General features: G+C 41.7%; 1 protein-coding gene across 1 annotated transcript in view; it reads right to left on the reverse strand.

Moving 5' to 3' along the window:
- Positions 1-2,497: 2,497 nt before the first annotated feature.
- The window catches only part of LOC134297971 (octapeptide-repeat protein T2-like), a 49,733-nt gene continuing 24,492 nt past the window's right edge, over positions 2,498-27,738 (reverse strand). Inside the window, exon 2 of the mRNA XM_062977052.1 lies at positions 2,498-2,803. Within this exon, the coding sequence (XP_062833122.1) occupies positions 2,602-2,803 (202 nt within the window). The 3' untranslated portion in view covers positions 2,498-2,601. The remainder of the gene's footprint in view (positions 2,804-27,738) is intronic.

Genomic DNA, 27,738 nt, shown 5'->3' on the forward strand with positions numbered 1-27,738 from the left:
CTGAATGGGGATGGGATAGATGGCCTTAGGAGGTCCCTTTCCTGAATCAAACTCTATACGATGACCATGGCTTGCTAGATTCCTTAATGATAGGATAGATGGCTTTTAGGGGTCCCTTTACTGGAACCAAACTCTATCAGAGATCCATAGCTTACTATACTCCTGAATGGGGATGTGATAGATGGCCTTTGGGGTTCCCTTTATCAGATACTAATGCTTACTATATCCCTGAATGGAGATGGGATAGATGACTTTGGAGGTCCCTTTACTAGAGACCCATAGCTTGCTATATTCCTGAATGAGGATGGGATAGATGGCCTTTGGGGTCCCTTTATCAGAGACCCATGGCTTCCTATATCCCTGAATGGGGATGGGATATATGGCCTTTGGAGGTCCCTTTACTAGAGACCCATAGCTTGCTATATTCCTGAATGGAGATGGGATAGATGGCCTTTGGGGGTCCCTTTACTAGAGACCCATAGCTTGCTATATTCCTGAATGAGGACAGGATAAATGGCCTTTGGGTGCCCCCTTCCTGGAACCAAACTCTATCAGATATCCATGGCATATTATATTCCAGAATGGGGACAGGACAGATGGTCTTTGGGGGTCCCTTTATTAGATACCAATGGCTTACTATATTCCTGGATGGGGACAGGATAGATGTCCTTTGAGGGTCCCTTTACCAGAGACCCAAGACTTGCTATATCCCTGAATGGGGACGGGATAGATGGCCTTTGGGGTCCCTTTATTAGATACCCATGGTTTGCTATATTCCTGAATGGGGATGGGATAGATGGCCTTTGGGGTCCCTTTACTAGAGACCCATGGCTTGCTATATTCCTGAATGGGGATGGGATAGATGGCCTTTGGGGTCCCTTTATTAGATACCCATGGCTTGCTATATTCCTGAATGGGGATGGGATAGATGGCCTTTGGGGTCCCTTTATTAGAGACCCATGGCTTGCTATATTCCTGAATGGGGATGGGATAGATGGCCTTTGGGGTCCCTTTATTAGATACCCATGGCTTGCTATATTCCTGAATGGGGATGGGATAGATGGCCTTTGGGGTCCCTTTATTAGATACCCATGGCTTGCTATATTCCTGAATGGGGATGGGATAGATGGCCTTTGGGGTCCCTTTACTAGAGACCCATGGCTTGCTATATTCCTGAATGGGGATGGGATAGATGGCCTTTGGGGTCCCTTTATTAGATACCCATGATTTGCTATATTCCTGAATGGGGATGGGATAGATGGCCTTTGGGGTCCCTTTATTAGATACCCATGGCTTGCTATATTCCTGAATGGGGATGGGATAGATGGCCTTTGGGGTCCCTTTATTAGATACCCATGGCTTGCTATATTCCTGAATGGGGATGGGATAGATGGCCTTTGGGGTCCCTTTATTAGATACCCATGATTTGCTATATTCCTGAATGGGGATGGGATAGATGGCCTTTGGGGTCCCTTTATTAGAGACCCATGGCTTGCTATATTCCTGAATGGGGATGGGATAGATGGCCTTTGGGGTCCCTTTATTAGATACCCATGGCTTGCTATATTCCTGAATGGGGATGGGATAGATGGCCTTTGGGGTCCCTTTATTAGATACCCATGATTTGCTATATTCCTGAATGGGGATGGGATAGATGGCCTTTGGGGTCCCTTTATTAGAGACCCATGGCTTGCTATATTCCTGAATGGGGATGGGATAGATGGCCTTTGGGGTCCCTTTATTAGATACCCATGGCTTGCTATATTCCTGAATGGGGATGGGATAGATGGCCTTTGGGGTCCCTTTATTAGATACCCATGGCTTGCTATATTCCTGAATGGGGATGGGATAGATGGCCTTTGGGGTCCCTTTATTAGATACCCATGGCTTGCTATATTCCTGAATGGGGATGGGATAGATGGCCTTTGGGGTCCCTTTATTAGAGACCCATGGCTTGCTATATTCCTGAATGGGGATGGGATAGATGGCCTTTGGGGTCCCTTTATTAGAGACCCATGGCTTGCTATATTCCTGAATGGGGATGGGATAGATGGCCTTTGGGGTCCCTTTACTAGAGACCCATGGCTTGCTATATTCCTGAATGGGGATGGGATAGATGGCCTTTGGGGTCCCTTTATCAGAGACCCATGGCTTCCTATATCCCTGAATGGGGATGGGATATATGGCCTTTGGAGGTCCCTTTACTAGAGACCCATAGCTTGCTATATTCCTGAATGAGGACAGGATAAATGGCCTTTGGGTGCCCCCTTCCTGGAACCAAACTCTATCAGATATCCATGGCATATTATATTCCAGAATGGGGACAGGACAGATGGTCTTTGGGGGTCCCTTTATTAGATACCAATGGCTTACTATATTCCTGGATGGGGACAGGATAGATGTCCTTTGAGGGTCCCTTTACCAGAGACCCAAGACTTGCTATATCCCTGAATGGGGACGGGATAGATGGTCTTTGGGGTTCCCCTTTCCTGGAACCAAGCCCTATGAACCCTGAAGACCTGCAATACACTTGTAAGCTTCAGGGATCTTCCTAAATCCTACCCAGCCCACTTCCTGCATTTTTCAAACCCGAAACAGCAATTAAAGGCATTTAAAAATCCCAAAAAATACGGGCAATGCACCAACCTGGCTGTCTTTGGCTGTCTTTTTCCGCAGCTTTTGGACTGGACTCCCAACCTGGACTCCCTGCTCGCCTTTGGCCGAAAACTTCCGCCCTGGCCTTTGGGGGATTTCTGCTTGCAAGGCCTTTCCTTTTGCCGAAAACCGCAGATGAGGAACTGGACTGAAAGCAGAGAGAAGCAAAGGAAGGGTGTTAACAAAGTCACGCTGGCTGCGGAGAAGCAAAATAGACGCTGTGACAAATGGGGAAAGAAGAAGGCCTTTGCCCTCCAAGGAAGGTCTTGGGACAGAGAAGCAATTCCAGAATGATTGACCAAGGCGATGGGAGCCTGGGAGTTGTAGTTTTTCAGGCTCTTCAGCCTCCTCTGCTGAGCAATCCCCAACATAAATTATTATTTTTATTACTTTATTGTATGACACAGCAAACAAGATAGACATGCTGGATTTCGTATCACAAAATCACAAGTCAAACACTTCCCAAGTGTCTAGGACTGTGTGATGTATTTTCGGATGATGCGTGCAGATCCCAGCAGGGTGGCCTTTTGCAGTTGGCAGATCGTGATTTTGTCAATGTCTATTGTTTCCAAATGCCGGCTGAGATCTTTTGGCACGGCACCCAGTGTGCCCATCACCACCGGGACCACCTGCACTGGTTTCTGCCAGAGTCTTTGAAGTTCAGTCTTGAGGTCCTGACAGCGGCTGAGTTTTTCCTGTTGTTTTTCGTCAATGCAACTGTCACCTGGGATGGCGACATCAATGATCCAAACCTTTTTCTTTTCCACAACTGTGATGTCTGGTGTGTTGTGTTCCAGAACTTTGTCAGTCTGGATTCGGAAGTCCCACAGTATCTTTGCGTGCTCATTTTCCAATACTTTTGCAGGTTTGTGATCCCACCAGTTCTTTACTGCTGGGAGGTGGTACTTGAGGCATAAGTTCCAATGAATCATTTGGGCCACAGAGTTGTGCCTCTGTTTGTAGTCTGTCTGTGCGATTTTCTTACAGCAGCTGAGGATATGATCCATGGTTTCGTTGGTTTCCTTGCATAGTCTGCATTTTGGGTCATCAGCTGATTATTATTATTATTATTATTATTATTATTATTATTATTATTATTATTATATTTTACATGTGCATAACATCACAGTATACATGCACATTAGGCCGAAGTGTCTGGGATTCATCTCTGAATATCAGGCTCTTCCAAGGGTCTGGGATAATAGTGGTATTTTTGCAGAGTGTGCGCAGTTCCGAGAAGTGCTGCCTTTCTTTTGCAGCATGTGGATTGATATTCTATCCAAACGAAGGATTTTAAGTGCTTCAAACTATAGGAAATAATCCACTTTAACTGCCATGGTGCAATGCTCTATAACAGGGGTCCCCAAACTAAGGCCCGGGGGCCGGATGCGGCCCTCCAAGGTCATTTACCTGGCCCCCGCCCTCATTTATAATATAATATTTTTATATCAGTTTTAATAATATAATATATTATATATACATATGATAATATTATCGTTATACAATGTAATACTAATAATAATACCATATAATAATATTAATTACATGTTATATATTACATATAATATTACAGTATAGTGGTATAGTTCAATATAGTAATATATAATGCTAATATTGTGCTATGCTAATAATATAATATATTATATGTACATACATCTGCTCTGAGTTCCCTTCGGGGTGAGAAGGGTGGGATATAAATGTAGTAAATAAATGTAGTAAATGAATAAATAAATAATTTTAGACTTAGGCTCGCCCACTTGACTTGAAGGCACACAACAACAACAACAACAACAACAACAACAACAATCCTAATTAACTTGACTATCTCATTGGCCTGATAGGTTTATGTTGGTTAAAATTGTTTTCATTTTAAAATATTTTATTGTTCTTTCATTGTTGTTGTTTTGCACTACAAATAAGACATGTGCAGTGTGCATAGGGATTTGTTCGTATTTCTTTTTCAAATGATAATTTGGCCCTTTAACAGTCTGAAGGATTGTGGACCGGCCCCCTGCTTAAAAAGTTTGAGGACCCCTGCTCTATAACCTTGCGAGTTGCAGTTTCACACGGACTTCATTTTGGTTGTTGTATGTCTTTCGGGCTGTGTGGCCATGTTCCAGAAGGACTTCATTTTTCTCTGCTAACAAACTGCAAAATCCCAGTATGCCATGGCAGTTAAAGTAGTGCCAGGCTGCATCAATTCTGGAAAACCAGCATATCTATCTTGCTTGCTGTGTCATACAACGTCGTTGTGTCAATAATAGTAATTACAGTAGAGTCTCACTTATCCAACATAAACGGGCCGGCAGAACGTTGGATAAGCGAATATGTTGGATAATAAGGAGGGATGAAGGAGAAGTCTATTAAACATCAAATTAGGTTATGATTTTACAAATTAAGCACCAAAACATCATGTTAAACAACAAATTTGACCAAAAAAAGTAGTTCAATATGCAGTAATGCTACTTAGCAGTTACTGTATTTATGAATTTAGCACCAAAATATCACGATGTATTGAAAACATTGACTACAAAAATGCGTTGGATAATCCAGAACGTTGGATAAGCGAGTGTTGGATAAGTGAGACTCTACTGTATAATAATAATATTCCAGACCCTTGGAAGAGCCTGATATTCAGAGACGAATCCCAGACACTTGGACCTAATGTGCATGTATACTGTGATGTTATGTACATGTAAAATATAATAATAATAATAATAATAATAATAATAATAATAATAATAATAATAATAATATATCCCAGGCCCTTGGGAAGAGACTGTTATTCAGAAGCGAACCCCAGACACTTGGACTTCATGTGCTTTGTGGTTATAACAAGTACATATGTTTATTATCCACCTGTCCTTGCTAACCCCTGCCTTGAAGTTTGCAAGAAGGGTTCCCTTCTCTTCTCCCTTCTCATCTACACTGCAGAACGAATGCAGCTTGACACCACTTTTAAGTGCCATGGATCAATGCTATAGAGCCCTGGGAGTTGTAGTTTGGGGAGGCAGAGACGGCTAAACTACAACAAGGATGCCACACTCTATAGAGCAGTGATGGCCAACCTATGACACGCATGTCAGCACTGACACGCCTAGCCATCTTTGCTGACACGCTGCCGCTTGCAGATTGATTGCATGACTATGTCTTTTGTGGCCAAATTTGGTGTGATTTGGTCCAGTGGTTTTGTTGTTTACTCCATGGGAATTATGCACATTACATATATATATATATAATAATATAATAATATAATAATATACTACAATAATAATAGAATGATTATATATATATGTGTGTGTGTGTGTATACACACACACACACACACATATATATAATCATTCTATTATTATTGTAGTATATTATTATATTATTACTATTATATTATTATTATATTATTCATTGCTCATGACTACATTGAAACTAGAATGGAGAGAAATCAGCATGGAAACTGCAAGGGGTACCATAGATTGTTGTACATGGAAATAATGGTAGTAAATAGTTTTTGATTTATTAAATACAGTTATATACAGTAGAGTCTCACTTATCCAATTTAAACGGGCCGGCAGAAGCTTGGATAAGCGAATATCGTGGATAATAAGGAGGGATTAAGGAAAAGCCTATTAAACATCAAATTAGGTTATGATTTTACAAATTAAGCACCAAAGCATCATGTTATACAACAAATTTGACAGAAAAAGTAGTTCAATATGCAGTAATGTTATGTTGTAATTACTGTATTTACGAATTTAGCACCAAAATACCACGATATATTGAAAACATTGACTACAAAAATGGCTTGGATAATCCAGAAGCTTGGATAAGCGAGTGTTGGATAAGTGAGACTCTACTGTATTATGGACCAAATCACACCGAATTTGGCCACAAAAGACATAGTCATCCAATCAATCTGCATGTGACAGCGTGTCAGCAAAATTGGCTAGGCGTGTCAGTGCTGACACGCGTGTCATAGGTTGGCCATCACTGTTCTAGACAGTGCAATGAATGCAGTTTGCCATGGTAGTTAAAGGCGAGGTCAAACTGCATTCATTGCACCGTCTAGATGCACTCTTGGGAACCCGACGCAGGAGCAAATGGGTGGCCCCAAAAGACAAAGGCATCCCAGTCCGGAGTGGGATCGGAAACAGAGGTCCCATTCAGACGCTGTCTGCGCTCGACTATTATCTCTGCAGCCACGGAGGCTGCAAAGCAAACGGGGGCAAACGGGAAACTGGAATTCCCAGCCGGGCCGAACAATGGGGCCTTCTCTGCCCTGCAGAAAACAACCCTGTTTTGGAGGGCAAAGCCTGGCCTTTCCCTCGAGGTCTTCGTTGCAAGAAACTCCAGAAAGTGGACAAGGAGGAGCAAGAAGAGGAGGAGGCTTGGTTCAAAGGCTTGCCTACAACATACATTATTAGTATTATTGCTATTGTTGTCGTCACCATCGTCGTCATCTCTCTCTATATAAACATAATACAACACTATGTAACATACCGGTAGTTTGTTCCTGGTTTGAAAGTATTATTTCCTGTTTAATTGCACAGTCCTTACTTTAAAAGTAGTTGTTCTACTCCAGAAACTTCGTTTTTGTGCCACAAACTATTCTGAATTGGTTGAGTCTCGATGGTGAGATACTGAATGATAGCAAAATGTGCTGCATGATGTCCCTTCCAGTTTAATACACTTTTAATAATAATAAATAATAAATAAAAATTCCATTGTTTTTATGATAGAACCAACTAGGAAATGACATTGAGAACCCAGGAACAAAAATCGTGTAACGTAATCTAAATATCTATGTTTATAGAACTCCGTAGAACCCCAAATGTCTATGTTTTTAGAACCTCATGGACCCCAAATTTCTATGTTTATAGAACTCCGTGGAACCCAAATTTTTACATTTATGGAACTCCATGAACCCCAAATGTCTGTTTATAGAACCCCAGAAACCCCAAATTTCTACATTTATTGAACTTCATGAACCCCAAATTTGTATGTTTATACAACTCCAAGGACCCCAAATTTCTACGTTTATAGAACTCCATGAACCCCAAATTTCTATGTTTATGGAACTCCATGAACCCCAAATTTCTATGTTTATAGAACTCCATGGACCCCAAATTTCTATGTTTATGGAACTCCATGAACCCCAAATGTCTATGTTTATAGAACTCCATGAACCCCTAATTTCTATGTTTATGGAACTCCATGAACCCCAAATTTATATATTTATACAACTCCATGGACCCCAAATTTCTATGTTTATGGAACTCCATGAACCCCAAATGTATAAGTTTATGGAACTTTATGAACCCCAAATTTATAAGTTTATGGAACTTCATGAACCCCAAATTTATATATTTATACAACTCCATGGACCCCAAATTTCTATGTTTATACAACTCAATGAACCCCAAATTTCTATGTTTATGGATCTTCATGAACCCCAAATTTCTATTTTTATGGAACTCCATGAACCCCAACTTTCTATGTTTATGGAACTCCATGAACCACAATTTTCTATGTTTATGGATCTTCATGAACCCCAAATTTCTATGTTTTTAGAACCCCATGAACCACAAATTTCTATGTTTATGGAACTCCATGGACCCCAAATTTCTATGTTTATGGAACTTCACGAACCCCAAATTTCTACGTTTAGGGAACTTCATGAACCCCAAATTTCTACATTTATACAAATCCATGGACCCCAAATTTGTACATCTATGGAACTCCATGGACCCCAAATTTCTATGTTTATGGAACTCCATGAACCCACAAATCTTATTTTATGGAGCTCCATGAACCCCCAAAATGCTACGGTACTCTATGGAGTGCCATTAATTCCCAAAATGCTATTATTATTATTATTATTATTATTATTATTATTATTATTATCATCATCATCATCATCATCATCATCGAGCTCCATGAATTCCAAAATCCTACTTTTATGGAGGCATTTTGCTTGTATTTTGTTGTCCGAAAACACCCCCAGAGCACTGCTCCCCGATCCTGCTTCTCTGGCCATTGCAATCTATATTTGAAAACATGTGAGAAGCAGATTGAGTTGGTAGGAAAAGTTCTGCCCTGCCGCCCATTACTATGACAACACCGAAAACGCTTATATAATCCTCCTCCTCCTCCCACAGCCACCCGAAATGCTCTTAATGAAAGGCAAGCAATGTCTCCTCTTTCTTTGGAGCAAAGCAGGCCTATTGCTCCTACAGCCTCACCATACTACAACTCCCAAGACTCTGTTGCACTCCAGGAGAAAGTCAGTCCAACCTAGAATAATACAATCAATTATATTGATTATTCAAGGTTGGATGAGCATCTATCCGGAGCGCTGGACTAGACTACCTTTGGGAAGCCCTTCCAACTCTAGCGGAATAAACTAGATGGCCATCTGTCGGGAGGGCTTGGATGGTGCCTTCCTGCCTTCCTTCCGGCCTTTAGAAGTCACTTTCAAAATAATTACAATTTAAAATACTTGAATCCTGCCCTATACAATGAAACCTCTGATGACTTAACAGCAAAATGCATTGTAGAACAAATGCACTTGGAACTGCCCTGGCTCAATGCTATGGAGCCCTGGGAGTTGTAGTTTCACAAAGTCCTTTAGCCTTCTCTGTCAAAAAGTGAGGGTGCCTTTCCAAACTAGAAATCCCAGTTCACTACAACATAACTGCGGTGTCAAAACTGCATCAATTCTGCAGTGCAGATGCGCTCTAAATGGTGCCTTGTTCTGTCTTTCTTGTGTTGGGAGATCGTTCACTCCAGCAGAGAAAGTTTAAGAGCCTCTAAAACTACAATTCCTGGTGAAACTACAACTCCCAGGTTTGAGAGCCTGTACAACTATGACTCCCAGGTTTAACAGCCTGTAAAACTACAACTTCCAGATTTGATAGTCTGTAAAACTACAACTTCCAGGTTTAAGAGACTGTAAAACTACAACTTCCAGGTTTACGAGACTGTAAAACTGTAACTCCCAGATTTGAGAGCCTGTAAAACTACAACTCCCAGATTTGAGAGCCTGTAAAACTACAACTCCCAAGTTTAAGAGCCTGTAAAACTGCAACTCTCAGATTTGCTAGTCTGTAAAACTACAACTTCCAGGTTTAAGAGACTGTAAAACTACAACTTCCAGGTTTGAGAGCCTGTAAAACTACAACTCCCAAGTTTAAGAGCCTATAAAACTGCAACTCTCAGATTTGCTAGTCTGTAAAACTACAACTTCCAGGTTTAAGAGACTGTAAAACTACAACTCCCAGATTTAAGAGACCGTAAGAGTACAACTCCCAGGTTTAAGGGCCTGTAAAACTGCAACTCCCAGGTTTGAGAGCCTGTAAAACTACAACTTCCCGGTTTAAGAGACCGTAAGAGTACAACTCCCAGGTTTAAGGGCCTGTAAAACTGCAACTCCCAGGTTTGAGAGCCTGTAAAACTACAACTCCCAGGTTTAAGAGCCTGTAAAACTACGACTCCCAGGTTTAAGAGCCTGTAAAACTACAACTCCCAGGTTTAAGAGACCGTAAAAGTACAACTCCCTGGTTTAAGAGCCTGTAAAACTGCAACTCCCAGATTTGATAACCTGTAAAACTACAACTCCCTGGTTTAAGAGACTGTAAAACTGCAATTCCCAGATTTGAGAGCCTGTAAAACTACAACTTCCAGGTTTAGGAGACCATAAGGGTATAACTCTCAGGTTTAAGAGCCTGTAGAACTATGACTCCCAGGTTTAAGAGAATCTAAAACTACAACCTCCAAGTTTGAGAACCTGTACAACTATGACTCCCAGGTTTAACAGCCTGTAAAACTACAACTACCAGATTTGAGAGCCTGTAAAACTACAACTTCTAGATTTAAGAACCTGTAAAAGTACAACTCCCAGATTTAAGAGCCTGTAAAATGATGACTCCCAGGTTTGAGAGCCTGTAAAACCACAATTCACAGGTTTAAGAGCCTGTAAAACTATGACTCCCAGATTTAACAGCCTGTAAAACTACAACTCCCATGTTTGATAGCCTGTAAAACTACGACTCCTGGGTTTAAGAGCCTGTAAACTACAACTCCCAACGACAACTCAATGTATTTTGCCTTCTCTCTCCCAGACTCTTTTTTGCAGTCCTGGCCTCAGGTTAGTCTTTTCCACCAAATTTTCCAGCTCACAGCCTATATACCAGGGGTCCTCAAACTTTTTAAGCCGAGGGCCAGTCCACAATCCTTCAGACTGTTGAGGGGCCGGATTATCATTTGGAAAAAAAAATACAAATTCCGATGCACATTGCATATGTCTTATTTGTAGTGCAAAAACAACAACAACAACAATGAAAGAACAATACAATATTTAAAAATAAAAACAATTTTAACCAACATACATTTATCAGGATTTCAATGGGAAGTGTGGTCCTGCTTCTGGCCAATGAGATAGTCAAGTTAATTAGGGTTGTTGTTGTTGTTGTTGTTGTTGTTGTTGTTGTTGTTGATGTGTGCCTTCAAGTCATTTCAGACTTTAGGTGAGCCTAAGTCTAAAATGTATTTATTTATTTATTTACTGCATTTATTTACAGTAGAATCTCACTTATCCAACACTTGCTTATCCAACGTTCTGGATTATCCAACGCAATTTTGTAGTCAATGTTTTCAATATATCGTAATATTTTGGTGCTAAATTCGTAAATACAGTAATTACTATGTAGCATTACTGCATACTGAACTACTTTTTCTGTCAAATTTGTTGTATAACATGATGTTTTGGTGCTTAATTTGTAAAATCATAACCTAATTTGGTGTTTTATAGACTTCTTAATCTCTCCTAATTATCCAACATATTCGCTTATCCAACGTTCTGCCGGCCCGTTTATGTTGGATAAGTGAGACTCTACTGTACTACATTTGTATCACACCTTTCTCACCCCAAAGGGGACTCAGAATGGCTTACAAATTATATGTACATACAATATATTATATTACTAGCTGTGCCCGGCCACGCGTTGCTGTGGCGAAGAATAGTGGTATGGGAAATAAAGTATTGAGGAATTGGTGGTAGTTAAGGTAAAGGGTCAAGGTTTTCCTCTGACATTAAGCCCAGTCATGTATGATTCTGGGGGTTGGTGCTCATCTCCATTTCTAAGCCGAAGAGCCATCGTTGTCCGTAGACTCCTCCAAGGTCATGTGGGATGACTGCATGGAGCGGCGTTACCTTCCCACCGGGTTGGGTTGGCAGAAGCTGGGGCTAACAGTGGGGGATCTGTCAGTTCCCCCAATTCAAACCTGCGGCCTTTCGGTCCAGAAGTTCAGCAGCTCAGCGCTTTAACATGCTGTGCCATCAGGGGACATTATTTCCTAAAGGTTGTGAATATGCAATATTTCTGATGGTTTTTTTTTTTTGTTTGTCTGTTGGAGGCAAGTATGAATGCTGCAATTAGGAAAAATGATTAGGATGTAATGGCCTTGCAGATTTAAAGCCTAGCTGTTTCCTCCCGGAGTGATTTGTTTGTTGGGAGGTGTTAGCTGGCCCTGATTGTTTCCTGTCTGGAATTACCTTGTTTTCAGAGTGTTGTTCTTTATTTAGTGTTCTGATTTTAGAGATTGTATTGTTCTGTTTTATTATACCACATTAATTTTTATATATTCTGATTTTAGTGTTTTTGAATACTTGGAGCCAGATTGTATTCATTTTCACGGTTGACCGCAACACAATAATAATAATAATAATAATAATAATAATAATAATAATAATAATAATAATAGTAAGGATAGTAATGATAGTAATAATAATGACTTTGGTAATACATAGTGCTTCACTGCCTTCTCAGCTTCCTTTCTGGAAGAATCCTTTCTTGGGAGGTGTTAGCTGGCCCTGATTGTTTCCTTTGTGGAATTTCCAATTTCCTTGCTTTATTTACTTTCTTTATTTCTTTATTACTGTCCTGGTTTTAGAGATTATATTGTTCTGCATTATTCTATCCTAGAAATTATTTCATATCAAAGTAGAATCTCACTTATCCAACATTCGCTTATACAATGTTCTGGATTATCCAACACAGTCTGCCTTTTCATAATCAATGTTTTTGTAGTCAGTGTTTCAAATTCATTGTGATATTTTACTGGTAAATTTGTAAATACAGTACAGTAGAGTCTCACTTATCCAACATAAGTGGGCTGGAAAAATGTTGGATAACCGAATATGTTGGATAATAAGGAGGCGTTAAGGAAAAGCCTATTAAATATCAAATTAGGTTATGATTTTACAAATGAAACACCAAAACATCATGTTAGACAACAAATTTGGCAGAAAAAGTAGTTCAATACGCAGTAATGCTATGTAGTAATACTGTATTTATGAATTTAGCACCAAAATATCACGATATATTGAAAACATTGACTACAAAAATGCGTTGGATAATCCAGAACGTTGGATAAGCGAGTGTTGGATAAGTGAGACTCTACTGTAATTACTACATAGCATTACTGCGCATGGAACTACTTTTTCTGTCAAATTTGTTGTATAATATGATGTTTTGGTGCTTAATTTGTATAACGATTACCTAATTTGATGTTTAATCAGCTTTTCCTGAATCCCTTCTTATTATCCAATATATTTACTTATCCTGCCGGCCTGTTTACGTTGGATAAGTGAGAGTCTACTGTATATTGATAATCTTAAATTATCTGCTTAGAACTGGATTATATGAGGCCCCTTCTTCACAGCTGTATAAAATGCACACTGAAGTGGATTATATGGCAGTGTGGAGTCAAGATAATCCAGTGCAAAGCAGATAATATAAGATTATAAATGGGTTATATAGCTGTGTTGAAGAGCCTTGAGTCTACACTGCCATATAATCCAGTGCAAATTAGATAATCTGTGGAAGAAGTCTAAGTGAGGCCTACATCCGCCTGTCCCCTAACTGAAACCTGGCTGTCCTTTGGTTGCTAGGCAACCAAGTGGGCAGAGATTAGCCCTCTAAACTGGCAGCAATTGGATAAAAAAAATTATTCCTCTCCCTCTAATTAGGACTTTATTTTTCTTTTCTTTTTGTTGTATCAACCTAGAGGCGTGGATGATGGGTTGTGTTGTCAAATTTCGAGGTTGGGGGGCCTGTAGTTTTGTTGTTTTGTCCACTGCCCTGATGCCATCACTCTTTTATATATATAGACTAGCTGTGCCCGGCCACGCGTTGCTGTGTCTGAGTCTGGTGGTGTTGGTCAGTCTACATTAGGTTGTATTGATGCTGTGACCTCCACCCTTCTTTATACTCACATTAGTAGTAGTATTTGAAGTCTGTTACCTTCTTCAATTTTTGTGTTGATTGATAATTGCTTGAGATCCCTGTTGTCTTTGGTTTGTTGTTAATCGTGATGTCTGATTCTGGTGAGTGCGGTTTACATCTTATTGTGGTACAATAGTCTTTTTTTTTTGTTTTGCCTGTGTAGGTGTTTATTATTGTTGTTGTAGTGGTCATGAAGGTTGGATAAGTTAGATGCTACTGTATTGTTTTTTGGAGGCCCAGTGTAGCACTGACTGGCCTCTCAGCCTCAGTGCCTGGCTGCTTCTTGCCTGTGCCTGTGATGGTGTTGATTCTTATTGTTGTTGTTGTCATTGTTATTATTGTAATTGTTTTTTTGGAGGCCAAGTTTGAATGTAGGGATTGGGGAGGTGGATGAGTTGTGTTGTCAAATTTTGTATTTGTTATAGTCACAATGCGTTGTTGTGAGTTTTGTGGGTCCGGATTGTGGTTTTGTGGTGTGGTTGTGTTGTTACAACTGAGAGGCAAGGCTTTTGTGTTGTGTTGCCAAGTTTTGTATTTCTGGGGTGCTTAGTTGTGTGCCAAGTTTTGTATTTCTGGGGTGTTTAGTTGTGTTGTTATAGTCACGATGCACTGTTGTGAGTTTTGTGGGTACGGATTGTGGTTTTGTGGTGTGGTTGTGTTGTTACAATCGGGAGGGAATGCTTTTGTGTTGTGTTGCCAAGTTTCGTATTTCTGGGGCGTTTAGTTGTGTTGTTATAGTCATGATGTGTTGTTGTGAGTTTTGTGGGTCGAGTGTGGTTTTGTGATGTGGTTGTGTTGTTACAACTGGGATGCAAGGCTTTTGCATTGTTTTGGTAAGTTTTGTATTTCTGGGGAGTTTAGTTGTGTTGTTATAGTCATGATGCGTTGTTGTGAGTTTTGTGGGTCCGGATTGTGGTTTTGTGTTGTGGTTGTGTTCTTACAACTGGGAGGCAAGGCTTTTGCATTGTGTTGTCAAATTTTGTATTTCTGGGGAGTTTAGTTGTGTTGTTATAGTCACGATGCGTTGTTGTGAGTTTTGTGGGACCAGATTGTGGTTTTGTGGTGTAGTTGTGTTGTTACAACCGGGAGAAAAGGCTTTTGTGTTGTGTTGTCAAGTTTTATATTTCTGGGGCGTTTAGTTGTGTGCCAAGTTTCGTATTTCTGGGGCATTTAGTTGTGTTGTTATAGTCACGATGCATTGTTGTGAGTTTTGTGGGTCCGGATTGTGGTTTTGCGGTGTGGTTGTGTTGTTACAACCTGGAGGGAAGGCTTTTGCGTTGTGTTGCCAAGTTTAGTATTTCTGGGGCGTTTAGTTGTGTTGTTATAGTCACGACGCGTTGTTGTGAGTTTTGTGGATCCTGTGTGGTTTTGTGGTGTGGTTGTGTTGTTACAACTGGGAGGCAAGGCTTTTGCATTGTGTTGCCAAGTTTTGTATTTCTGGGGCGTTTAGTTGTGTTGTTATCACATGATGCGTTGTTGTGAGTTTTGTGGGTCTGGATTGTGGTTTAGTGGTGTGGTTGTGTTGTTGTAACCTGGAGGCAAACCTTTTGCATTGTGTTGCCAAATTTCGTATTTCTGGGATGTTTAGTTTTGTTGTTATAGTCTCTGCGCAAACAACTTTATCATTTTATATATATAGATTAGCATAGCACAATATTAGCATTATATATTACTATATTGAACTATACTGTAATATTATTAGTAATATTATATGTAATATAGAATATATAATTAATATTATTATATGGTATTATTATTATTAGTGTTATATTGTATTACATTATAATATTATTATCAATATTATATGTATATACAATATATCATATTATAAAACTGAGGGCGGTGGCCAGGTAAATTAACCCGGAGGGCCGCATCCGGCCCCCGGGCCTTAGTTTGGGGACCCCTGCTATATACTATATTCCCACCATCTTCACCCATCCATGCTTTGAGTCTTGCACTGTTTTGTCATACAAACACACACCAGAACCTAATGGGGGAAAACGTCTCCTTTTTCTCTCTCTCTCAGAAGCTCATGAGATTTGGCCGCTCTCTCTGACGTTTGGCACACAGCCCCGCCGGGAAAATCCCCAGCAGGACGTTTCCACTGGCAGTTTGGCTTTTCTGCTGCTGAAAAATGTCCCTTTGCATGAATAAGGTTGCATTAGAGTTTCCCAACAGGAAATGAGCCAGCAGTGTGATGCAGCAGCAAACGAAGCCAATGCGATTCTAGGTAGCAGCATCAATGAGAGTCTAGTGTCTAGCATCTTCTAGATCAAGTCTCACTCTCTCTCTCTTCTAGATCAGGTCTCACCATGCATCTGAAATGACTCCAAGGCATACAACAACAACAACAACAACAACAACGGCTGGAATAATACTCCTTGGTCCAGTTCTGAGCAAAGCAAATCAAGGATATGGATGATGAGGATGAGGATGATGATGATGATTATTATTATTATTATTATTATTATTATTTTTATACTAGCTGTGCTCAGCCATGCGTTGCTGTGGCAAAGTGGTGGTGGTATTGGTTAAAAATTGTTGTGTAATTTTTATTTGACGTTATTTGTATTTTTAAATTAATTTTATTGTAAGTTATCTTTTTATTTATTATATTTTATTATTTTATTGTATAATTTTTAGTTATTATAGTATTTTATTGTATTAATTTTTGTGTGTTTTTAATTATTTTTTAGTGTTTTTTATTATTTTTTATTGGGTTGCTAAGAGACCAAGTTGGAGGAGCTTAGCCTTCTAACTGGCAGCAATTGGATAAAAGCAATTATTCCTCTCTCTCTAATTAGGACTTTATTTTTCTTTTCTTTTTGTTGTATCAACCTAGAGCTGTGGATGTTGGGTTGTGTTGTCAAATTTCGAGGTTGGGGGGCCTGTAGTTTTGTTGTTTTGTGGGTCGCCATGATGCCATCACTCTTTTATATATATAGATTTATTTATACCCTGCTTTATCTCCCCTGAAGGAGACTCAATGCAGCTTAACATAAAAGCATTAGCATAGGAATCAAAACATGCAAATATGCAAACATTAAAACATAATTAAATATAAACAGTATTTAAAAATTCTCAAATTTAAACCATTAAAACATATTCTCCCCTCTGCCTATGGCTCAAGGAAAGGTACAGCATCATTAAAACAAGAGACAATAACAACATCATTGAAACACACACAACAAGATGCAAAGAGTTAAACAATCCACTGTTTAAATATTGGGAAGGATGTCCAGAGACAAGAACACAATGGAGCCACGGATTCCAATTGCAAGAAAATAGGTTCCACCTAAATATTAGGAAGAACCTCCTAAGAGTAGTTCGATTGTTGCTTATTATTATTATTATTATTATTATTATTATTATTATTATTATTATTGACACAACGACGTTGTATGACACAGCAAACAAGATAGATATGCTGGATTTCGTATCACAAAATCACAAGTCCAACACTTCCCAAGTGTCTAGGACTGTGTGATGTATTTTCGGATGATGCTGCAGATCCCAGTCGGGTGGCCTTTTGCAGTTGGCAGATCGTGATTTTGTCAATGTCTATTGTTTCCAAATGCCGGCTGAGATCTTTTGGCATGGCACCCAGTGTGCCCATCACCACCAGGACCACCTGCACTGGTTTCTGCCAGAGTCTTTGAAGTTCAATCTTGAGGTCCTGATAGCGGCTGAGTTTTTCCTGTTGTTTTTCATCAATGTGACTGTCACCTGGGATGGCGACATCAATGATCCAAACCTTTTTCTTTTCCACAACTGTGATGTCTGGTGTGTTGTGTTCCAGAACTTTGTCAGTCTGATTCGGAAGTCCCACAGTATCTTTGCGTGCTCATTTTCCAATACTTTTGCAGGTTTGTGATCCCACCAGTTCTTTGCTGCTGGGAGGTGGTACTTGAGTTCCAATGAATCATTTGGGCCACATAGTTGTGCCTCTGTTTGTAGTCTGTCTGTGTGATTTTCGTACAGCAACTGAGGATATGATCCATGGTTTCATCGGTTTCCTTGCACAGTCTGCATTTTGGGTCATCAGACTGTGCAAGGAAACTGACGAAACCATTGATCATATCCTCAGCTGCTGTAAGAAAATTGCACAGACATTATTATTATTTATAATAATAAAATTATTATTATTATTATTACCACCATGGTCCTCCATCTACAAGTATCTGCAGATAGGTAAAATTAAGAACTTGACTGTCATTGGTTGCCATCTGGGATGTGTAGCTTCACAAAGAGGGATGGGAGCTTAACAAATTATAACTCCCAGGATTCCTTACCATTGACCCATGACAACAAAAGTGAGGTCAAACCGCATTGATTTTGCAGTGCAGATGCAGCCATACTTGAACCTTCTTCCCCCTTAAACTCATTTCTAGACTTTCCCCTTTATGTCACGCATATGGTTGCAATTTTCAATGTGCAGAGAGGTGTTTTTTGCAAAAGCCAAAAAATAATAAAATGGCAAAGCCTAATTCTATAGTAATCCCCTTATAGTTGCAGCCAGGAGTTTAGAGAAGTTATTTTTGGAGCAGCCGGGAGAATTCGGGAAGCAGAAAAGAAAGAAAAAAGAAAACAGTCAAAACTTCCCATATCCACAGATTTTGCACCGTGGGTTCCAAAATGCACAGCTTGAATAGTTGCTATCTTATAGAAGGATTGTATTTCACCACTAGCTATGCCCTGCCACGCGTTGGTGTGGTTAATTGGAATTGCAGTAAGTAGACTTGCAGCTTGTAAGCCTGGGACCAGGTGCAGATGGAGCTTCCCAGTTTTTGGGGTTTTTTAGGCCCCATGGAGGTTGGAGATGTCTAGTTTTGTTGTATGAACCTAGAGAGGTAGATGATGGGTTCTGTTATCAAATTTTGAGGTTGGGGGGCCTTTAGTTTTGTTGTTTTGCCCGGTGGAGCGATGCCATTCTCCTTTTATATATATATAGACTAGCTGTGCCCAGCCACGCGTTGCTGTGGCGAACTATGGTGGTATGGGAAATAAAGTATTGAGAAATTGGTGGTAGTTAAGGTAAAGGGTAAAGGTTTTCTCCTGACATTAAGTTCAGTTGTGTCCAACTGCACACTGAAGTGGATTATATGGCAGTGTGGAGTCAAGATAATCCAGTTCAAAGCAGATAATATAAGATTCTAAATGGGTTATATAGCTATGTGGAAGGGCCTTGAGTCTACACTACCATATAATCCAGTTAAAATCAGATAATCTGTATTTTATACGCAGTGTGGAAGAGGCCTAAGTGAGGCCTAACTCTGCCTGTCCCCTGGGCTGAGTGGGTTGATAGGAGACCAAGTGGGCGGAGCTTAGCCTTCTAACTGGCAGCAATTGGATAAAAACAATTATTCCTCTCCCTCTAATTAGGACTTTATTTTTCTTTTCTTTTTGTTATATGAACGTAGAGGCATGGATGAGGGGTTGTGCTGCCAAGTTTAGTGTTTCTGGAATGTGTAGTTTTGTTGTTTTGTCCTAGGCCGAACGTCACTATCCTTTTATATATATAGAAGATAGATAGATGGCATATAATGCAATGTTCTTGAGCAGCTACAGATTTTGTCTCCTGGAACCAAACCATATTATATGGATACATCTACACCAGGCATGGGCCAACATTGGCCTTCCATCCCAGGTGTTTTGGACTCCAACTCCCATCATTTCTGACAGCCTGAGGCTGTCAGAAATGATGGGAGTTGGAGTCCAAAACACCTGGATGGAGGGCCGAAGTTGGCCCATGCCTGATCTACACTATAGAAATAAATGCACATTGGTACCACTTTTAATTGCCACGGTGCAATGTTATACAATAATGGGAGTTATAGTTTCCTCAGCCCAAGAGCACTGGTACCTCACCAAACTATGGTTTGATATGGTTGCAAAACCGCATTAAATGGACAGTGTAGGCCAATGATGGGCAACCTTTTGTGCTTGGTGTGTCAAAATTCACCAAAAACCCTAGCATAACTTGGGTGGTGAGTCACTTTGAGAAAAAAAACCATAATTTCACAATATATATAGTTTAAATAACAAAAATGTATAATTGCAATATATAACTGTATTTAATAAATCAAAAACTATTTACTACCATTATTTCCATGTACAACAATCTATGGTACCTCTTGCAGTTTCCACACTGATCACTCTCTATTCTAGTTTCAATGTAGTCATGAATAATGAATAATATAATAATAATATAATAGTAATACAGTAGAGTCTCACTTATCCAACATTCTGGATTATCCAACGCATTTTTGTAGTCAATGTTTTCAATACATCATGATATTTTGGTGCTAAATTCATAAATACAGTAATTACTACGTAGCATTGCTGCATATTGAACTACTTTTTCTGTCAAATTTGTTGTATAACATGATGTTTTGGTGCTTAATTTGTAAAATCATAACCTAATTTGATGTTTAATAGGCTTCTCCTTAATCTCTCCTTATTATCCAACATATTCATTTATCCAACATTCTTCCGGCCCGTTTATGTTGGATAAGTGAGTTTCTACTGCAATATGATAATATACTACAATAATAATAGAATAATAATAGAATGAATGAATATATATGTATGTATGTATGTATGTATGTATATGTAATGTGCATAATTCCCATGGAGTAAACAACAGAACCACTGGACCAAATCACACCAAATTTGGCCACAAAAGACATAGTCAACCAATCAATCTGCATGCGGCAGCGTGTCAGCAAAAATGGCTAGGCGTGTCAGTGCTGACACGCGTGTCATAGGTTGGCCATCACCGGTGTAGGCGCATCTCTCATTTCCCCAGAATCCTACCCGACCAAGAAGTCAAACCGAGCGGATTAAGTTTTGAGAAGAGAAAGAAATTAGAGCAAAAGTGCCGGTCAGGAAAAGGGGACTCTTATTCTCCGAAGCTCCCCAAGCTGGCGAGAGGAACAGGGCTGTGATTCATCCGGATTCATAAAAGAGGGAGGCAGGACATCCAAAAAGAGGAAAGGGAAAAGAACTTCCACATAACCCAGGCCTCCATTACAAAGGAGACAGATACAGATCTCAGATTCATCCAGTCTCGCACCTCAGGTTAGCTTCACCTTGCTAAAGACACCAGACCGCACACAGAACGTAGTCTTTTGTAGTTTATTAAGAAACTAGCTTGGGGACCCGGCGATGCCTGGGTCATTTGAGAATGGTATTATTTGTCTTTTAATATTATGTATTCTGTTTGGAGTGGGTGAACTACAATTCCTAGAATCGTGGCTGAATCCTCCCCAAACCCTGCCAGTATTATAAGTGGGTCATTTTGGGCGTGTGTCCCAGGTGTGGTGCAACTTCCAGATTCCCGGGGCAATTGCCCCAAAATATCTATCAGTATCCCCAGCAGGCAATATTCAGTCTGTGTGCCAAGTTTGGTCTAGATCCGTCATTGGCTGGGTTCAGTGGTCTTTGGATGGAGGTGAACTACAACTCCCAAAATCAAGGCCCCTTCCCAGAAATACCTGCAGTATGTTCAGTAGGTCATGAGGCTCCTCTGTGTGAAGTGTGCTCCTAGTGCATTGTCGGTGGGGGTCAGTGTTTATCTGGTTCCAGGTGAACTATAACTCCCTTTTCCCCAAACTTGTCCAATATGTTGTACTAGCTGTGCCCGGCCACGCGTTGCTGTGGCAAAGTGGTGGTGGTATTGGTTAAAAATTGTTGTGTAATTTTTATTTGACGTTATTTGCATTTTTTAATTAATTTTATTGTAAGTTATATTTTATTTATTATAATTTATTATTTTCTTGTATTATTTTTAGTGATTTTCTGTTATCATAGTATTTTATTGTATCAATTTTTAGTGTTTTTTATTATTTTTTATTGGGTTGCTAGGAGACCAAGTTTGAGGAGCTTAGCCTTCTAACTGGCAGCAATTGGATAAAAGCAATTATTCCTCTCTCTCTAATTAGGACTTTATTTTTCTTTTCTTTTTGTTGTATCAACCTAGAGGCATGGATGATGGGTTGTGTTGTCAAATTTCGAGGTTGGGGGCCCTGTAGTTTTGTTGTTTTGTGGGTCGCCGTGATGCCATCACTCTTTTATATATATAGATTGGTTATGGGGGGCTCTGTGTGCCAAGTGTGATGCTCATTCATTGCAGGTGAACTATAAATCCCAGTTCCGACTACTCCTCAACTTCCAGTCCAGTTCCCCTCCAAACCCACCAGTAGTCAAATCTGGGCATATCAGGTCTGAATGGCAAGTTAGGCCGAAAGCCATCATTGTTTGGGTTGATAGCATTCTGGGTGTAGGTGAACTACAACTCCTGTATATTCCCCAGTAGGAGTGACAGTGCTCTGACTTGATGCAGGGTGAACTACAACTTCCACCATGTGGAGTCAATCCCTAAACTCCTCCAGTAAGTTTAGTTGCAGCTCAGTTCTGCTCTGTTTGTTGTGCAGAGATTGGAAAGGAAAGGGCAGTGGGCGGGGCCATGCAAATTCCATTGCTATGGAGAACCCTGGGATGCCTGCCTGTGGTGGACGAAAAAGCAAAATCTAGGATGAAATGGTCCCCAAATGAAAGCATTCCTTGAGTGGTGGGCTGTAGTGTTTGGGAAGGACATTGGCAGGGGCTGGGCTGCATGTTCATGGCGCTCACTGTAACTGCAATGTCAGTGGAAAAGAGTGACTTGCTAGATTCTTAACCCTGGGAAATATAGCCTGTTTGTGGAGGCTGGAGGCTGTCTGTGTGAGCAGACATGCGTGTCACATTATTTATTTATTTATTTATTTATTTACATCATTTATATTCCGCCCTTCTTTCTCACCCCGAAGGGGACTCAGGGCAGATCACATTACACATATAGGCAAACATTCAATGTCTTTTAACATAGGACAAAGACAAACAACATAGCTCCGAGCGGGCCTTGAACTCATGACCTCCTGGTCAGAGTGAGTCATTGCAGTTAATTGCAGCTGGTTTGCTCTCCCGTCTGCGCCACAGCCCCACCTACACACATACGGGTTTTTGCTTTTATTATGGAATTTAGAATTAGAATAGAATTAGATTTAGATTAGATTTAGATAGGCAGTAAAATAGTTCATAAAAGGTAAAAGTTCAGTTCCAAAATATAGCTGCAAAACAAGGCTGCAATCATCAAATCCACAGAAGCATAGGCATGAAACAAGGTCCTTTCAAAGAAGCCAAAGTCCCAGCAACTAGAATATATCCAGGCTACGAGGTAATACAGGATCGTAGACTTGATACAGGAAAGCAGACTTGGTTCTTGACTCTAGCTAAGAAGTTGCTTTTGACAAAGATCTCTTTCAGCAGACTGTTTTAATAGCATAACATGAAGGCATTTCTTTGCCCTTTGCCCTCCCTCTTATTTGCTATTCGGAGGCTTCTACGCAACCCCTGAAATTCCAGCCGACTGGCGCAATCGAGCTCAGCGGCCTCATTGTCAAGGCCACTGAGCTCGTTAGTGTTATCAGAGCTACTCTCCCCTTCTGCTTCTTGCACCTGAAAACCATCATCAGACACAACCTCATTTCTTCCCATGGGAAAAACTCCCTGCTCGTCATCTCCCACAGCAGGAACACTCTGCACCTGAATCCCATAATTCCCATCAGAGTCATCTTGAAATTCATCCTGAATCTGAATCTCATCATTATGCACGTGCATCCCAGAATCCTCCTCAGAGTCACACAAAGGCAAAGGCTGAGTCACAACATCCAGATTCATACAAGTGCATCCAAGAAAGAACGAAAAAAATAAGAGAAAATAACACAGCAATGGGGTCTTCCTTGGTGCTAGAGTTGCATTCCCAAAGGGCTCTGATCCATAATTCATAAAAAAGAGTGTGGCAGAACATCAGGAAAACCCCAAATAATGGGGTCCTAATGAGGATGACCCCCCCCCGGTGGCACAGCATGTTAAAGCGCTGAGCTGCTGAACTTGCTGACCGAAAGGTCAGTGGTTCTGATCCAGGGAGTGGAGTGAGCACCCGCTGTTAGCCCCAGCTTCTGCTAACCTAGCAGTTCAAAAACATGCAAATGTGAGTAGATCGATAGGTACCACTCCAGCGGGAAGGTAAGGACGCTCCATGCAGTCATGTTTGCCACATGACCTTGTTGGTGTCTACGGACAACACCGGCTCTTTGGCTTAGAAATAGAGATGAGCACCAACCCCCAGAGTTAGGCACGACTGGATTTAATATCAGGGGGAAACATTTACCTTTACCTTTAATGAGGATTACCTGGGAAAGAGTCCCACTGGAGCACTACAGCACACCTAGGCATCACTAAGGACTGTGCTCTGATGTACAATAAGCACTGCTTGAATATCAAGCAAAAAGTGGACGCTAGAAATAACATCTAACGAAAGCAGACTGGCACAACCTGGGGATTACAACCAGAGACAGTGAAGACATCTGCCCTTGCGCTTGGCTACTCTGCCACTGAATATGCATACCCAATGTGGAACATATCTCAGCACGTTAAAATAGTGGATGTGCTGATACGGCTGTACCAGAAGCTCCAACTTTATTTTCTTTCTGCTAACGTTTGCAGTCATAGGGCAGGCCGCCTGTCCATCATCATTAAGTTTGGTTCCGCCCCTTGTTCAGGGCTCTGGGAGGGAAGGAGCTGTGATGACCCATGGGCCTTGTAGTCCTGCTCAGGACATTGTAATTCCTGATGAAGATGAAAACTTGGGTTTTTTACCTTCCCAGTCTGAACTGGATTCCTCTCAGCCAGATCTTTCCCAGGCAGATCTGGGAACCTTGCACCTGCAAGAAAGTTGTCTCCCAGAAGTATGTCAAACAAGCCCAGAGCCTACTTCTCCCGTGTTCTTGCGCCGGGAGTTTTGTAAACAACAGAGAAGTTTGGAATCAGCTTCGCGCAGGAGTGCGAGGATTGCAGCTAAGAATGTGGCCAATTAAGACTGCTTCTCGTGAGAATCTTTGGGGAGTCTCACATCTGGTCTCAGAGTTTAGCTTTCGGTTCTGATTCCCAGAGAACTGCTTCGGCGGGAAAGCTAGACTCTATTTAGGTGTTTTACCCGCGTAGTAACTTCGCGGAGTCAATTCGTCAGCCTACGGAGCGAGTTGTGTCTGGACAGCGCGCTCCGATTCAAGCCTCGCTCCTGCTCAAGCCTTGCCTTGTTATCCAGCCTTCGCCTTGCTTCCCAGCCTTTGTTTATCTACGGACTTTGCCTTGTTTCCCAGGATCAATCCTTGCCTTGTTCCACGGATTTTATCAAGTTATTCCACGGACCTTGTTCTTGTTCTTAGTTACCTTGTTCCACGTTCAAGCCTTGTTTCAAGTATCAAGTTATTTCCTAGCCTCGCTCAAGTTTCATGGACTAAAGGACCTTGTCATCTCCCCTCACTTTGCTTGGCAAAGTGAGTGTTTCGGTTATTGGATTACAACTTTGGACCTTAATATTTCTTATTGGACATTGCTTTTTTGGACTAATTCTGACCTTTCCTGAAAGGTCTAATTCTGGACTATTTTCTACACTTGTTTTTATTAACTTTATATATTCCTTCAATAAAGATATTAGATAGATTCTGGCCTCTGTGTATGGTTATTGGTGCTCTGCAGCCTGGGTCGTGACAGTTTGACTCCGCCACCCTAAGCACCAATTAACCTCGGCCAGAATGTCTACCGGAGTCGTACCTGGGCCGAGCGGCCAGCCGATTACCTACACCATCGACAAGGATGAGGTGGACCGAATCCGTGATAAGCTCAATGCACAGGATGGAGAAATAAGGGGTTTGAAGGAACGCGGAATTCGTCTTCCGGCCATGGCGTTGCCAACCAAGTTTACTGGAGAAGCTTCTAAGGTTCATGTCTTCCGTCGCCAATGTCAAGCTTATCTAGAGGCCCGTGCTGCCGAGTTTCCCCAAGAAGACATCAAAGTGGCATGGGTTTACAGTCTTCTAGACGGGCCAGCGGCCAGCTGGGCGACGGCACTGTACGACCAAGCCTCTCCACACCTAAGATCAGCGCAACACTTCTTGGACCACCTCAAGGAGACTTGGGGAATCGAGGACAATTTGGAGGCAGCCGGTCACAAACTCCGTCGCCTTTTCCAAGGAGACAGACCTATGTCTCAGTATATAGCCGAGTTCCGAGTACTGGCCCACAACACCGGCTGGAACGATGTAGCCCTCAGGGGACAATTCCGGGAGGGTCTCAACATTGAAATGCTGGAAGAAATCTCCAAGGTGGATCCTCCCCAGACCCTCGAGGCACTCATTGATCAATGTTTACGGGCTGAAGTCATGATTGCCAACAGGAAACAGTGGGTTCGAGGCCAGGGCAGTAGAGCCGGGGCAAAACCCCCCGCTCCCGCCAGCGTTCAGCCACGTCCGGTGTGGAGACCCCCACCGCCAACCCCATACCCCAGAGGAGGCGAGGAGGTGCCGATGCAGTTGGGCAATGTGCGTCCCAGACTAGATGCCGCCGAGAAGGCCCGTCGTCAACGCTTAAACCTCTGCTGGTACTGCGGGAACGGGGGCCACTTCGCCAGAGAGTGCCCAGCCAAAGGGAAGCCTGCCGCCCGTCTTGCGGCGGCGTCCTCCACGGAGACGAAGGCGTCTGAGCCGACTGGCACACAGCCGGCGGGGGAAGCCAACGACCGGGTGTAGAGAGGCTCGCCAACCCGGTCAAAAAATCCATCCAAGAGCCGCCAACCGGGGTCCTGTTCCTTCTCGTGGTCACATTATGGTCAGCAAAAAGGGGACCCGTCATGATCCACGCCATGATAGACTCTGGAGCTACCAACAATTTCATCGATAGAGAGTATGCCGACTCTCTGGGATTACAATATCATGATTTCAAGAATGCCCGTGTGGTGCAAGCCATAGACGGCCGCCCCCTCAAGACGGGCCCCGTAAGTCAGTGGTCGGAACCCACCAGGATGTGGATAAGGGAACATATGGAAGAGATTTCCTTCTTTGTTACCGAGGTCCCCCATTTCCCTGTGATTTTGGGAATTCCATGGCTGACTCTCCACGACCCTAACATCTCCTGGTCCAACAGAGAACTGCAGTTTGCTTCACCGTACTGCCAAAACCATTGCCTCGTAGCCAAGGTATGCCATGCCACAGACACCGAGCCCATCATCACCTTGCCAAAGAAGTACTCCGAGTATTGGGATGTATTCAATGAGAAAGAAGCCGAAAAATTACCCCCACATAGACCTTATGACTGTGCCATTGACTTGGTGGAGGGGGCCCCGATCCCGCGAGGGCATCTCTACTCCCTGACTGAACCAGAGCAAGAAGCTCTCAGGGAATTCCTAGAGACAAACCTTCGCAAGGGATTCATCAGACCCTCTCAATCCCCAGCCGCCTCCCCAGTGATGTTTGTGAAGAAGAAGTCAGGGGAACTACGCTTGGTGGTGGACTACAGAGCACTGAACAATATCACCAAGCGGAACAGCTATCCCCTGCCCTTAATCTCGGATCTACTGGATCGGCTTCGAGGAGCCAAGGTTTACACCAAGCTGGATCTTCGGGGGGCTTACAACTTAGTTCGCATCAGGGAAGGGGACGAGTGGAAGACCGCCTTCCAGACCAAATTCGGATTATTTGAGTCCCGAGTTATGAATTTCGGTTTATGCGGAGCCCCCGCAACGTTCCAGCATTTTGTCAATGACATTTTTCAGGACTATCTAGACAGGTTCTTGATAATCTACCTGGACGATTTTTTGGTGTTTTCTAGATCACAATCAGAACATGAGAACCACGTCAAAATGGTGTTACAACGATTGCGGGATCATGGACTTTATGCCAAGCTGGAAAAATGCGCCTTTGAT

Source organism: Anolis carolinensis, chromosome 3 (assembly GCF_035594765.1).
Source record: "Anolis carolinensis isolate JA03-04 chromosome 3, rAnoCar3.1.pri, whole genome shotgun sequence".
In the NCBI taxonomy this organism is placed as follows: domain Eukaryota; kingdom Metazoa; phylum Chordata; class Lepidosauria; order Squamata; family Dactyloidae; genus Anolis; species Anolis carolinensis.